The 14002-nt window shown below is 51.3% G+C and overlaps 1 protein-coding gene and 1 long non-coding RNA gene across 8 annotated transcripts; one reads left to right on the forward strand and one right to left on the reverse strand.

Moving 5' to 3' along the window:
- Nucleotides 1–492: 492 nt before the first annotated feature.
- LOC140503413 (uncharacterized) lies at nucleotides 493–4631 on the reverse strand. Of its 2 annotated transcripts, none has more exons than XR_011966789.1 (5): nucleotides 4257–4631; nucleotides 3268–3406; nucleotides 2851–3076; nucleotides 1808–1938; nucleotides 493–1252 (listed from the first exon to the last, which is right to left on the reverse strand). It is a non-coding gene; the product is annotated as an uncharacterized lncRNA (long non-coding RNA). The 2 variants fall into 2 exon arrangements; XR_011966788.1 differs by lacking the exon at nucleotides 4257–4631 and adding an exon at nucleotides 3780–3867.
- CD37 (CD37 molecule) lies at nucleotides 4048–12615 on the forward strand. Of its 6 annotated transcripts, none has more exons than XM_072607367.1 (9): nucleotides 4048–4140; nucleotides 7937–8011; nucleotides 8112–8184; nucleotides 8481–8605; nucleotides 8803–8877; nucleotides 9386–9490; nucleotides 9701–10090; nucleotides 10222–10305; nucleotides 11575–12615. In XM_072607367.1, exons 2-9 carry the CDS (start codon nucleotides 7946–7948, stop codon nucleotides 11650–11652), a joined length of 996 nt encoding a protein of 331 aa, XP_072463468.1. In that variant the 5' UTR covers nucleotides 4048–4140; nucleotides 7937–7945; the 3' UTR covers nucleotides 11653–12615. The 6 variants fall into 6 exon arrangements, with proteins under 6 accessions (XP_072463468.1, XP_072463467.1, XP_072463466.1 ...); XM_072607366.1 differs by lacking the exon at nucleotides 11575–12615 and adding an exon at nucleotides 11108–11496; XM_072607365.1 differs by lacking the exon at nucleotides 4048–4140 and adding an exon at nucleotides 5272–6260.
- The last annotated feature ends 1387 nt before the right edge of the window (nucleotides 12616–14002 follow it).

The following is a 14002-nucleotide window of genomic DNA, read 5'->3' on the forward strand; positions in this document are numbered from 1 at the left end:
AGCCTCTCCCTATCAGTTCCCCACCCCTCAGCCCAGCTTGCTCCCCCCATTCCCCAAGGGCCCAGAGAAGACACTAGTGTTTAGTTCCATGCTAAGCTGGTTTAGCCATATGGTGTAGGTGTTGGTTGGCTTTCCAGACAGGTCACCTGGTGGTCACACTTCTTTGGGCAGCTCACCAGCCTCTATCAGCTGCTGTCCTTTCTAGGCATTCCTGGGGAGGGGGCAAAAAGGACACCTTCCATCCCTTCCTCCATTCCTCCCACCCCGACCCTTACACTAGACAATCACAAGACCTCTGAAGTTAAAGTGCCCCCCAAAGCATCTTTGACTGACTGCCACTTGAGTCAATTCATACCTGAATAAGAACCCCCATTATTGCATTTGGTGGTCCTCCGGTCTCTGCTCAGGGGCTTCCAGTAAGGGGGAATCCACCACTTCCCAAGGCAGCCCATTCCAACTTTGGAGCAACTTTCATTGTTAGGAAACTTTTTTTAAATTAATTTTTTTACTTTTATTTTTCAACATTTACTTCCATAAGTTTTACATTTCCCCCCCTACCTCCCCAAGATGGTCTGCAATCTGATAGAAGCTTTACATATACATTCCTATTAAACATACTTTTACATTAGTCATGTTATATATTCCTCTGAAAGCTGCCTGTTGATATCCTTTGACCATTTATCAATTGGGGAATGACTTGTATTCTTGTACATTTGACTTAGTTCTCTATATATTTTAGAAATGAGGCCCTTATCATAGACACTAGTTATAATAATTCTTTCCCAGTTTTTTGCTTCCTTCCTAATCTTGGTTGTATTGGCTTTGTTTGTACAAAAACTTTTCAATTTGATGTGATCAAAATTATCCATTTTACATTTCATAATGTTCTCTATTTCTTGTTTGGTCATAAATTCCTCCATTCTCCATAAATCTGACAGATAAACTTTTCCTTGCTCCCCTAATCTGATTATAGTATCAGTCTTTATATCTAAATTGCATACCCATTTGGACTTTATTTTTGTATATGGTGTCAGATGTTGGTCTATACCCAGTTTCTGCCATACTATTTTCCAGTTTTCCCAGAAGCTCGGGTCTTTGGGTCTATCAGACGTACTGTAGGACACTTTTCTTTATAGAACCAGTGTTTGAAATGGCTTTGAGTTGACTATGGTTTCCTTTCCTTTGGTTTTCTTTGTATTTTTCCCATCTTGAAGGTTTGAGAGATGAGATCCTCATCATTCACGTGGAGTTGCTGCCAAAAGAAAGGTTCATGATATTGAGGAATGATCAGGGCATTGCCCAGAGAGCACAAGTAACTTGCTCTTGGTGATTAGGGTCCAGAGAAGTTGGGGGTCAGGAAGGGCAAGGGGGGGAGAGGCTAGTTTCTGTAGAGCTGGCCGAGGGGGACAGCAGAGGGCAGTAGTTGCTCTTTCTTTACAAATGGCTTCCCTTTGGGGAACATGTGGCTAAGAGCTCAAGATATTAACAGAAATGGCTGCGATCTTTGGGGAGCTGGGAGTCCAGACCTTCTACAAGAGGTAAGTTGTTGGGCATTTTAGAACCCTAAAATGCTTTTCAATTCTGTTCAGTGATTGTGGTCTAATGTATAACCTGAGTGTGTAGTCCTTTGGGTCACATGAAAATGGGAGGCAGAAAATGGAGGCTGAGTCATTTGGATAAAGCTCTAAGTTATGAGTCCCTGCTCCAGTTCCCAAGGTACCCCAAAGTAGGCTAGGAGTTATGTGGAATCCAGGACAGTCTTTTCTGTCATGGGCAGGGGACCTAGACAGGGGACTTGGGGACCCACCATGTACACATCTTTTAAGACACTCAGGAGGAGCTGGGAGCTGGAGCAGTTACAGCTTGGTGGGACATCTGGTGGCACATGCATGGGTTAGATTCTGAGTAGCTCCTCTGTCCATCCACTGGCCGGTCAACCTATGAAAGTGAGCCTCTGGAGACTTAATCCTGTGCCTTACACTTATATGAAGCCTAAATCAATCTTGCTGTACCTTTAGTGGCTCTCAGACCAAGCACAATGTTAACCCACCTCTTCCCCTATGGCTTCCAGACCAAGCACAATGTCTAACCTATCTCCTTTCCCTGTGGCTCCCAGACCAGGCACAATGTCTAACCCACCTCTTCCCCTGTGGCTCCCACAGTGCACTGACTTCCAAAGTGCTTTATAAATAGCACCTCATTTAACCTTGGGACATTATTACCCCCATTTTATAGATGGGGAAACTGAGACTGACAGCAATTAAGTCACTTCCCTAGAGTCACACAGCTAGGAAGTGTCTGTGGTCATATTTGAACTGAGCTCTTCCTGACTCCAGCCAGCACTTGCTCTGTGGACTCTGGCTGCCTCCAGGTCTGGAATAGACTCTGGAAAACAAGTGGTGAGATGGCCAGGCCCCTTGAGACCTCAAATCTACTTCATGCTTCTCCTGCATCCACCCTTTTCCCTGCCTTCCCTATTTCCTTCCAGTCACCCAGGCCCAAAGCCTCCTCTCTGGGTCCTCCCTAGCCTGACCTCCACCTCCCATCAGGTGCCTGATCTCCACCCTAGTACAAGTCTTCATCGCCCAGCACAGAACTGGATGGCTGTGGTAGTCTCTGAACTGACCTCTGAATCTCCAGTCTCTTTCCTCCTTTCCCCAGTCCCTTCCCACAGCCATGAGGCCGACTTTCCTTAAGCCAGGTCTCACCATGTCCCTGATTGGGACTTTCCTGGGCTTTCTAGGATTAAACAAATTCCTGTTTAACTTATGCGGTTCTCCACCTCTCTCCCCTGGGTTCCAAAGATCCTGGCCACTCCTAGTTACCAACTTGTGAAATCCCCTCTCTCACCTTCATGCTCTTCCCCTCCTCTTCAAACTCCCAGCTCAAGGCTCATCTCCTGGGCTACACATCCCCATCCTGAAATCGTTAGCATCTCCCCCAGTCCACCAGGGGTGGAGGACCAAGCAGACTCCCACAGAGCCAAAGTTCAGGTGCTGCCTCAAGGCCATCTCCATAAATAACAGGGGAATCCCCATGATAAACAGCAGGAAAATGTACAGGAAGAGAGAGGTGTCTGGTGGGGGAAACAGGAAGAAGAGGAGGGTTCAGGAAGCCAAGCATGGCCTGCTGCCAAGAAGCCAACCCAGGCAAACCTTCCCTCTGCCCCTGGCCCTGCGTCCAAGGAGCCAGGCCTCCCTATCCCCATCCCAATTGCCTAACAACCCCTCTACCCTCCATGGTCCAGAAATTGACACCCCAGCTCACTGGCAGCACAGATAAGGACACCTCCAGATGTCAGCCAGTCCCACAGAGGTGCCCACTTAGGCCAGGATGTATCAACCTTGTTGCTCCTCCAGACTGGCCTTCAATTACAGTTTCCATTGCCCCCTCTTGAATCTCCATCCTGTAATGGAGCAGAGGCCCAGGGGGCAGCCCCAATCAGCCCAAACAGGCACCCTCACAGAGATAGGGCCCAGCCCCCTCACTTTGCAGATGAGGAAACTGAGGTCCAAAGAAGAACACAAACTGGCCCAAGATTACACAGTTAGAGCCAAGAAGAGACACCCAAGTCTTCAGATGGCAGATTCCCCTTCCTCATACCCCAGAGTTTTCTACCCAGCATCTAGGACTAAGCTCTTCCAACTAGAAGTCACTCCCTGCTCGCGCTCTCTCTCTCTCTCTCTCTCTCTCTCTCTCTCTCTCTCTCTCTCTCTGACACACACACACACACACACACACGAACTCAAGTACACCTGGAGCTTAGACATAGAACCCACTTAGAACTTGGGAAGCATTCCCCAAACCTAGAACTCGATTTCTTTCAAGAGTAGAGAGCCGATGGAGGTTAACTTCCCCGGAGCCGAGCCGGGAGCTGGAGATATCGTGGGAGGAGTCCAAGGCGACCAGCCCCACCCTCAAACCCGAGGCTTCCAGGGGCGTGGCCTCTAGAAACCTGTCCCCGCCCCCTCCAAGCACAAGCCAATCAGTACCTCCTCCTTCCCGGCCAGGTGGGAGGTGGGGAAGCCAGGCACCGCCCCATGCCTGCCTAGTCGCTCGACCGAGGAGTCTCTGACTTAAGTGGGCGGTCACCCAGGCTGGCCACCGTCCATCCGAGCCCGAGCGAAGGCTTCTTCCAAGGTGAGCGGACCTTACCTTCTAGCCGGGGCGGGGGGATCTCTAAGCGCTTAAGGGGCACTGTCCAGGCTTATCTCCGCACTTCAGCGTCTACTTATCCCGCACACACAAACGCATACCTGCCCTCACATATCCACGCGGTCTGGAACCGGGGAATCTTGGACTCTTAAGTCTTCCCACTCCGATCTTCTGCCTAGCATCCTCGGTGCACCTTGCGCTGCCTCTCTTGCCTCGTACAGTCTACGCACTCACGCTCATAGGCCGCGTCGCAAATGGATCTCTAAGCGCTTAAGAAATAAACCCTTCGCTCTTTCTCCTTGCCCCAAGTCTTCCGCTTCTCCCAACTCTCTGGGATCTCCACTAGGGATCTCTAAGCATTAAGAGGGAAACCTTTCCAAGACCGTTGTTCGTTACCGGGCGACTCCGCGGTTCCCTCCTTTGCTGCCCCGTGCACCTCCGACACGAGGTCCTTGCCCCTGAGTACCACCCCATCTTCACCCTACACCAACCCCCCGCGCGCCACTAAGAGCTCTGGTGCTCCCCTCCTCGGGTGGCCGCCCTTCCCCCCACTTCCTCAGGCGTCGCCTGTGACCCTGGAGGAAGCCAACTGTACTTCCGGGGGGGTGGGGAAGTTGAGGGAGTTTACGGGTGCTGTGCCCCTAGGGATTCCAACAAACCCCAGGTGTAAGGGACAGAGACTCAGGGAAAGACCCATCTAGATAGAAACAGGAGACTCAGCCCAGAGATTGAGACAGGGAGACACAGAAATGGGGGTGGGGGAGAAGGACAAACACAGAGAAACTCTGAGAGAAATGGGTCTACAGGGAGGGGCTGAGGCAGAAAGAGAGGAAGGGACTTTCAGAAGGGGAGAAACCCTGAGACAGGGACAGACCCTGAATGGGGCCTCACTTTCCTTCTTAGACAAATGAGATACTTGGATTCAGTGTTTTCAAAGGTTCCATCTAGCTATAACATTCTAGGTTCCTCTCAACCTTTGACACACACACGCACACACACACAGAGGGACAGCTTAAGTGAGCCACACAGAGCATCACATCCATGAGGTCATCTGGTCTCTGTGAGGTAGAGCCTGGTCTGACTCAGGCTAGGCTAAGGAGGAGACCTGGATGAAGATAGAGACCCAAGCAGGAGCTGCCCTGAACCCACAGTTCAGCCCTCTCTGACCTCTACATCCCCAGAGCCATGAAGAGTAGGAAAGGCCCCCTCAGGCCTCAGAGACAGCAGTGACCAGAGAACCAGAGGAAGCAGGGGACCTCTATAGCTCTGAAAAGACCAAGAGTCCACAAGGATCTGAGGAAATCAGAACCCCAGAGGGATCTGAGACCAGGGGTCCAGAGGAGAGGGAGAGGATGGAAGGCCCCAAAGAGACTGAGATTAGGGACCCAGAGGAGACTAAGGAGAACCCTAGGGGCTCAGAGGAGACTGAGGGGATTAGGGGTCCAGCAGAGAATGCAGAGACCAGAAATCCAGGGGAGAATGAAAGAATCAGGGGCTCAGATGAGACTGAGGGGATCAAGGGCCCCAAAGCGACTGAGATTAGGGACCCAGGGGGGTCTGACGAGATTAGGGTCTTAGAGGAGACTGAAAAGATCAGGGATCCAGAAGAGACTGCAGGGATCAGGGGGCCAGGGGACACTGAGGAGACCAGGGGCCCTGGAGAGACTTGGAGCCCAGAGAGAGCCAAGAATAGGGATGGAGAAGAGTCTGAGGAAACCAGGAGTCCAGGAGACACCAGGACCCCAAAGGAGACAGAAGTCAGGGGTCCAGAGGGACCTGAGGGAATCAGAGACCCAGAGGAGTCTAAAGAGACCAGGACCCCAAAGGAGACTGAGGGCAGCGGTCCAGAGGGGTATAAGGAGACTAGGACCCCAGAAGAGGCTAAAGAGACCAGAATCCCAAAGGAGACTGAGGGCAGCAGTCCAGATGAGTCTAATGAGACCAGGACCTCAAGGGAGAGAAAGCAAAGGGCTTCTGTAAGATTTGAGATTGGGGAATTTGAAGAGACTGAGAAGACCAGGACCCCAGACAGTTCTCAGGACACTAGGGAACCCAAGGAGCCTGGGGACCCAAGGATACCCAAGGAGCCCAGGGACCTACCGGAGGTGTGTGTCTTCGAGTGTGGGTTTGGGCTGGAAGAGATGGGAACTACAAATGCTTGCTCCAATCTTGGTTGAAGACCCCCTCCCTTTAGTTTGTTGCCTCTCTCCCCCTTCTACATTAAGTACCTGCTATTTTAGGAGACACTGAGCTCCTGGCTGTACATCTCCTTCCCTCATTAGATTGGAAGCTCTTTGGAGGCAAGATTCCCCAAGGTCTCCTTGCAGCAAAGAGGTCAAACCTAAGGCTTGGGGACAATCTAATCAGAGGTGCCTCGGCAAGAGGACGCGGGGAAGGCTTCATGAAGGAAGCTGATCTGGATTGGGGTTCTGAAGAAAGATCACAACATGGAAGGATCATAGATTGAGAACTGGGGGAGGTTTGAGACCAGGGGAGTGAAACTGACTTGCCTAGGGTCACACTAGTCAAAAGAATCTGAAGTAGGATTTGAACCCAGGGCCTCAGAAATACAGGATGGTGGCTACAGCCATAAGGTACTATTCACCCATCATCTCTCTTGGAAGGTATTGGTCCCAGGCCTGGAATGTGGATGCACAGGAGCAAATTGGGGAAAGACTAGAATACAGGAAAAGTCTTCTTGCAAGGCAGGATAGGAAGAGAAAGCTGTCCTGAAGGCAGAGGGGAGCCATGGAAGGTCTTGGAGCAGAGCAGGGCATTAGGAAGATGAGCAGGGCAGTGGGTAGAATAGAAAGTAAATGCTCTGGGAGAGCCTGGAAGCAGGGAGACCTTTTAGAAATACTAGGTGATTTCATTGTCTCACTAGGAAGTGGATTCAGGGGCTCTTTCCCAGTTCCCTCAATTGTAAATCCCTCTTCCCTGTGCCAATATATAACATATACATATACATATGTATGTATGTATGTATGTATGTATGTATGTATGTAGTGTGTTGTGTGCTTGTTAGTTTGTTTTTGTTTAATTGTTTCAGTCATGTCTGACTCTCCACAACCTCATTTTGGGGTTTTCTTGACAAAGATATTGCAGTGGATTGCCATTTCCTTCTCCAGATCATTTGACAGATGAGGAAACAGAGTCAAAAGTGTCTGAATACAAGTCCTCCTGACTTTAGGCCTGGCATTCTATTGACTGTGCCCCCTAGCTGCCCTGAAAATCCCATCAGGGCAGGGACTGACCTGTTATTGTTTTTGTTGTTTGTTTTTGTCTGCATTCCTGCACCTAGCTCAGCACCTGGCACACAGCAGGCTTTTAGATAAATGCTTTTTGGATTGAATAGTCCAGGAAAGAATCTATGAAGGTTAGAACCCTGAAGGAGGGAGGCAGTGGACTGGAGAAAAGGTGGGTGGGCAAAAAGAGTAGTGGTTTCGTTTTCTAGTTCTTTTTAGTCGCATACTCAGTTTGTTGATCCATGCTTTCTCTTTTGTTTTGATGAGTGAAATGAGGGTATAGAACAGATAAGATTTGGAGCCCATTGAGTCTTAGGGCTGAGGGAAGAGGCGAGGAACACTCCAAGGCTGTGAACCTGAGTGACTAGAAGGATGCTGCTTCCCTTGGCTAAGACTGGGGAGTGGGGAGGAGTAGCTTGGGGATACCCCATAAAACCTTCAGAATGGACATGTGAAGCTTGAGGTCTTGACTTCTGTACCTCTCATGATGTCTGAGTCTCTGCATTTCCTGGGTTCTCTGTCTCTAACCCCCCCAGGTTAAGGCCATGGCGGAGAAGGGCTGCCTCAGCCTCACCAAATATTTCCTCTTTGTCTTCAACATCTTCTTTTTCGTGAGTTATCCCACCCAAACCCCTGATCCCAGCTCCACCCCTCCCACAACCCTCCTTATTCCATCTTTGGTCCCCCACTCAACCCTCCCTGCCCCCTCAGGTTCTGGGCAGCCTTGTATTCTGCTTTGGCCTCTGGATTCTCATTGACAAGAACAGCTTTGCCTCTTATCTGGGTAAGGGATTCTCTAACACAACCCCTGACCATGACCCCTGACCCAGGGATACCTTCCTTTGGGCCCTAGGAGGCAGCTGTGTCGGTGTGGATTGGAAGGCATTTCTGAATCCTGACTAACACCAGCTTCCTGTCTGATTGTGGTCAAGTCCCTCCCCCTTTTTGAGCTTTAGTTTCCCATTTATCAAAAGGGGGGTTGGATTCAAGGATCTCTAAATCTCTCCCACCACACTCCCTCTTTCCACCCAGGCCTCTTGTTTACTTCCCCCTTCCCACCTCTCTGTGGGTGTTTTGCAGGCCTATCCTTTATACCACTGAAGGTATGGTCCTATGCACTGGCCATCTCTGGGGTCCTCACGGGTCTCCTGTCCCTTCTCGGCTGCCTTGGAGCCCTCAAGGAGATCCGCTGCCTCCTTGGCCTCGTGAGTAGTCCTAAAATACTCCCTGGAGAGGCCCCGAAGTCCTCTGAGACCCTCCCCCTTGGATGCCCCCAACCCCCCCATGTCTTCATGTCTCCTTAGGGACTTCAGACCTCCAGAGCAGCACCCAGGGCTCCCTTCCTCTCCCAGGCCCCCCCCCTCCCCCCAAACAGAGGCCCTAACTCTATCCCTTCCCTCAGTACTTCGGTTTTCTGCTGCTGCTGTTTACCACCCAGATCACCATAGGCGTCCTTATCTACACCCAGCATGGCCTGGTGAGTGAGACCTGCCCGCCCAGGGCTAATCAGAAAAAAAAGAAAACAAAAAACAGAGCCAGAGACTGAGTGGGAAGGAAGCGAAGTCGGAGCCCCAGGACGAGAAAAACCCGCAGGAGAAAAGGAAAGGGATAGAAACAGAAAAAGAGAGAGACGTGTTGGAAGGGGCAAAGATGACTGAGAGAGGAGCACGGGAGGGACAGACACGTGAAGGGGCCAGCCCAGAGATAGTGGGGGGCGCTACAGAGACCAACAGAAGTGGGGGGGGGGGGTTAGGGTTAGGGTTAGCAAAGAAACCGAAATAGCAGGAGGCAGAAAACGAATACTCGGGGATAAAGGCAGAGAAAACGGCAGATCGGGAAACTTGTGAGGGACTAGATGAGGAAGGCAGAGTGAGACTGAGGAGAGGACAGAGGAGAAAGAAATCGAGACTGAGCTGAGGGAGAGCCCAGATCTAGAGAGCAGAGAAGGCATTATATGTATCCCTTCCAACCCTTTTCTGACCCAGCTGGAGCGGAAGGTGAAGGACATCGTGCTGGACGTAATCGAGAATTATCACAAATACCCGGATGCTTACAGCACCGCTGAGAACTGGGATTTTGTGCAGTTCCAGGTAGGAGCCCCAGACCCGTGGACATGTGTCCGCTGACAAACCCCTGCTACCATATCACACACCTCTAGAGCCGCATTTCCTTGTGACCCTGAGAGCTCCTCCGCGCGCCCCTGGCCCTTCCATAGGGATCCTGGCCCTGAGTGCCCCGCGGGGAGCCCCTGACTGCGAGTGAGCTCTATCTCAGCGTGACCCTGGCCGGTCTGTCTCCAGCTTCGCTGCTGCGGCTGGACCTCCCCCCAGGACTGGCTGCTGGCGTCCTCCCTGAGGCCCAATGGCTCGGTCACCAGCGGCAGCGGAAGGGCCTCTACCTCCTCCCCGACACCAAGCAGAAACTTCTTGCCCTCACCTCAGACGTCTGCGTCGACTCTCCGTGTGCCCTGCTCCTGCCAGAATACGTCGGTGATAACGTCCACACCCCAGAGCCCTGCGGACGACCCTAGAGCCAGCCAGCCTGCAGCCGAGCCTGGGGCTCGGGTCACTGTGGTCTCTGCCCCGGGCATGCCCGTAGTCTTGCCCGGTCCAGGCAGCCCCGGGACCCCTGCCCGACTGCGCTCAGGCGAACTGTGCTCGATGCCCGCAGACAGCGGAGTCTATCAGGAGGTGGGGGCTCTGGGAGCGCCCGAGAGGGCGGTGGGGGAGAACTGGAGGGAACTAGGAAGAGGCTGGGAGCAGAGCTGGGCGGGGTCCCCAGATAACCCGAACTCCGTGACTTCCTCGCCCCGTCCCCGCAGGGCTGCTCTCGGAGCATCTACACCTGGCTTCACAACAACCTCATCAGCATCGTGGGAGTCAGCCTGGGCCTAGGGCTGCTCGAGGTGAGGACCCAGTCCCCCACCGGGATTGCCCTCCTGGGGCTAGGTACCCGTTCCCCCCTCCCCTCCCGAGCCTGGAGCTCCCTGCTCCCTGCCCTTCCCTAAGAGATGCCAAAACCAAGTCACCTTTCTCGGGTCAGGAGGACTTTCCCCCGTGTCCTCTTCTCTCATCTCTTGAGAATTCGATTCTTCACGAAAGCCTTCCTGCTCACAGATCCTTCCTGATTGTTCTCTCCCTGTAAGGGTGGGAGACAGCAGCCATTCCCCTGATTGGCTGTGGAATGGAAAGTGCGTCTTCTCCCTCTCGGTCGAGCGAGAAGCCGGCACTTGGCAATTTAGGCCGAGACAGGTCGAGAACACCGTCTCTCTTAGCTGAGGTATTCCCCAATGGACCAAAGATGGGGACCCAGGGGAAGTCCTACCTCAGTTACTCGCGATCAATGAACCCCAACCCCTACGGCGGTGAGGAATGGAAAGGGGCACTCCCTAGGACGACCACAGTAGGAGCGGATTGAGCTTCGATTGGTCTGTGTAGGAGCAGACCCATACCCAGTTCTCTTTCCAGAGTCCTTCCCCACTGAGCTCAATAGACGCTGGACTAGTAGCTAATAGCGATGGGAAAAGGGAGAAGGCGAAGATGGGAGGTCAGGGCAGAAAGAGACTCTACCACGATCGTTCGAGGTGGGAACGAGCCTAGGACTGGACAGGAACATGGCCCTTCTCCTCTGTGCCAAGATGTGCTAGGGCACAGCACAGGTTGTCTGAGCAAGCCCGGGGCCTAGCTGATGCGCGTGTCCCGTTGCAGGTGGCGGCAGTGGGGCTGACGCTGGTGATGCTACCCCACTCCCGGGGCTGGGGCTCCCGGTGCCAGGGGCTGGAGGGCGAGTCATCTGCAGCAGGGTGGGGCGGGAACTGCGGTTCAGGGACGTCTTCGTCCAAGTGGGGCACGGCATGCAGGTGCGCTACCTGGGGGTCCCAGGGGTCGAGCCTCTTACCCGCCACGGTGGAGCGCTGGCTGCCGCGGCAGCGTCAGGCCTCGAGGCCGTCGACCATCTGGTCCTCCTGCCGACTAGAACCCCAGGGATGCGAATAAAGGACAAGCTCAGCCTCGGGACCGGCGATCCCCTGCTTCTGTACCCGCCGACTCTACCTCTGACCTCGCCCACTGCGTCTCTGCCCCTATCCGCTAGCCCTTACCCCGCACCCACCCTTGTCCCCAGTCCATACCAGCTCCAACTCTGACCCACCCGTGTCTCCTTCCTCTCTCCCTAGCTCGGGGTCATGTCGCTCTCGATGTTCCTCTGCAGGAACCTGGATCACGTCTACAACAAGCTCTCGCGATACTCTTAGACAACCCACTCCCCACCCTACGCTATCTGAGACCTCGAGTCCTGCCCCCAGGACCCTCTCATCTTTCCTGAATCAGCCACATCCGCTTTCCTCCGGGGGTCCCTGGAGCCCTGTCCCGAACCTTCGTCTTCTCCAAGCTCCCTTTCATCCTCAGGGACCCTAGTTCCCTAACACCTTCTCCTCCCTTCTTGGGCCAGTCAGGTCTTTCCCTGAAGCACCCTAGGGGGCTCCCTAGGCACCCAGCAATATTCTGTCCCCACTCCCTCTCTTCCCAAAGATCCTTCAGCATTCGATCTTTGAGTCCCTCACTCCCTAATATTCTATCCCCAGCAGGGTCAGGAGGTGGTGACTAATGGTGTGCTTTTTTAAAGGTCCCACCTGTTGATCCAAGTCTTTTGTGCTCCCTCCTTGTCTCATCTCACCGGAAACCTGATGTCTGAGCCTCAGAACCGGTTTCTCTACCATCTCCCTTAGCATACTAGCCCCCTCTACTACCTCGGTGTCCTTTCCTCCAGCCTCCTTTTCTTTAGTGTCCGCTATAGCTCCCCTATCTTCTTGCTCTGGACTACTATATCCTCCTCTTCCTGGGAACCTCAACATTTTGTCCCCCAGTCTTTTTTTTCTTCTGGGGGGAACCTAGCATCTTATCCCTCAATCTTTTCTCCTCCTCTCTGGAATTCTAGCATCTTATTCTCTAGCTCCCTTTCTCTAGCCTTCCTCCCTTTCTTGTGTTCTGTCTCCCATTGCTCCTTTTCTCCTCTCAGGAACCCCATTATTCTGTCTCTCCCTATCCCAGGGACACCAGCACCCTGTCCTTCAGTACCTCCTGCTGCTCCCAATATCTTGTCACATAGTCTAATTTCTTTCCTCCTTGTCCATTCTCCTTTCCAATTCCCTTTCTGTCCAATAAACCTTGAGTTCTGGGTAAGAAATAAAAATCATTTAATTTGCTGGTAAAATTGACTCTGTAGAGGAAGGTATTAATTGGCTTCTGGCTATCCATAGACAGTCACTGGCCTTTCTTCCCTTACCAAGACAGGACTTCTCAATCCAAGCCTCCAACCCAGTGGAAGGCCAAGGAGAGGAAAGTAGCAGCCTGTAGTCATTTGTAGGTGAAAGACCTTGAAGGACTGGAGTATTGGACAAAATCTGGTCAGATGAAATATGATAGGAAAAATGGTAGTCTTACACTTGGACTAAAAAGTCAGCATCAGAAAGATGAAATGTGAGGGAACCTAGGCAGTAGTTAGTTTGAAAACAATTTGGGGTTTTAAATAGACTGTCACTACAAGGAGAGTCAACAGTATAATGTTGTCATCACAAAAGCTAAAACAATCTCAGACTGTAGGCATGGTGGAATGGTTGTTTTCCACAAATCTCTCCAATATCTCAAGAAAAAGAAGGTACCAAAGATAGAGTAACTAAAACTGAAGCCACATAAACACCCCAAAAGGTAAAACAACAGGAAATCACAGCAGACGATTATAAAACTCAGAGCCCCAAGAGGAGAAGATACCATTAAAGAACATTTTCATGGTGGGGAGATAGAAGTATATGGCAAAAGAAAGCCTCATGGGTTTTGTCTGAGAAGAAATTTACACATTAGAAAACCACCTTTTTCAAGACAAAGTTGTATCTCCCAGATCTTTGTTACACATCAGGAAAGGAGAGGTATGATTCCCCATGGGCCAGCAGTACCCGCATAGCTAGGGAGTGCTAGGAGTAGAACCTGAGATAAGATAACCTGACCAAAAGGGTTTTGAATGATTTTATAGTAAGGGTGGGCTTGGGGTTGGACAGTTTGACCCTAGACACAGGGTGGATCCCACAATGTGACCTTGCTTCTATTTAACATTGCTTCCTTCATTAACTGATATTTCTACGGAAGGAAAGATAGCACTTTTCTCCACCCCACAAATTACCCTGCATCTAGATTGTTTATACCAGGATATGTATATGTTGTCTCTTCTGCTAGGACATAAACACCTTTATGGAAGGGACCACTTGTGCTTTTTATCCCCAAGTCTACCACCTTGGATGAGATTAATATTTTAATACTTATTGAATGATAGATTGATAATCTATAAATGCAGTAACGTGAATGAAAGTGTTCAGATTCTGTATTCCAGAAACTCTGCACTCATAATATACACACAAAACAAAAAAGGAACAAAAAAATGAATAGTCAGGAAATGTAAGAAGAAAATTCAGAAAAGACTAGAAATAAAGAGTAAGGTAAAAGAAAGCCCCTTGGAAAATAGAACTGCAGAAGAATGTTACATATGTAACCCTGGCTTCAAACTTGCAACTTTTTCATGAAACTCTCCTCATTGGTTAAGAGAGGTGATGC

Source organism: Notamacropus eugenii, chromosome 5, assembly GCF_028372415.1.
Source record: "Notamacropus eugenii isolate mMacEug1 chromosome 5, mMacEug1.pri_v2, whole genome shotgun sequence".
In the NCBI taxonomy this organism is placed as follows: Eukaryota; Metazoa; Chordata; class Mammalia; order Diprotodontia; family Macropodidae; genus Notamacropus; species Notamacropus eugenii.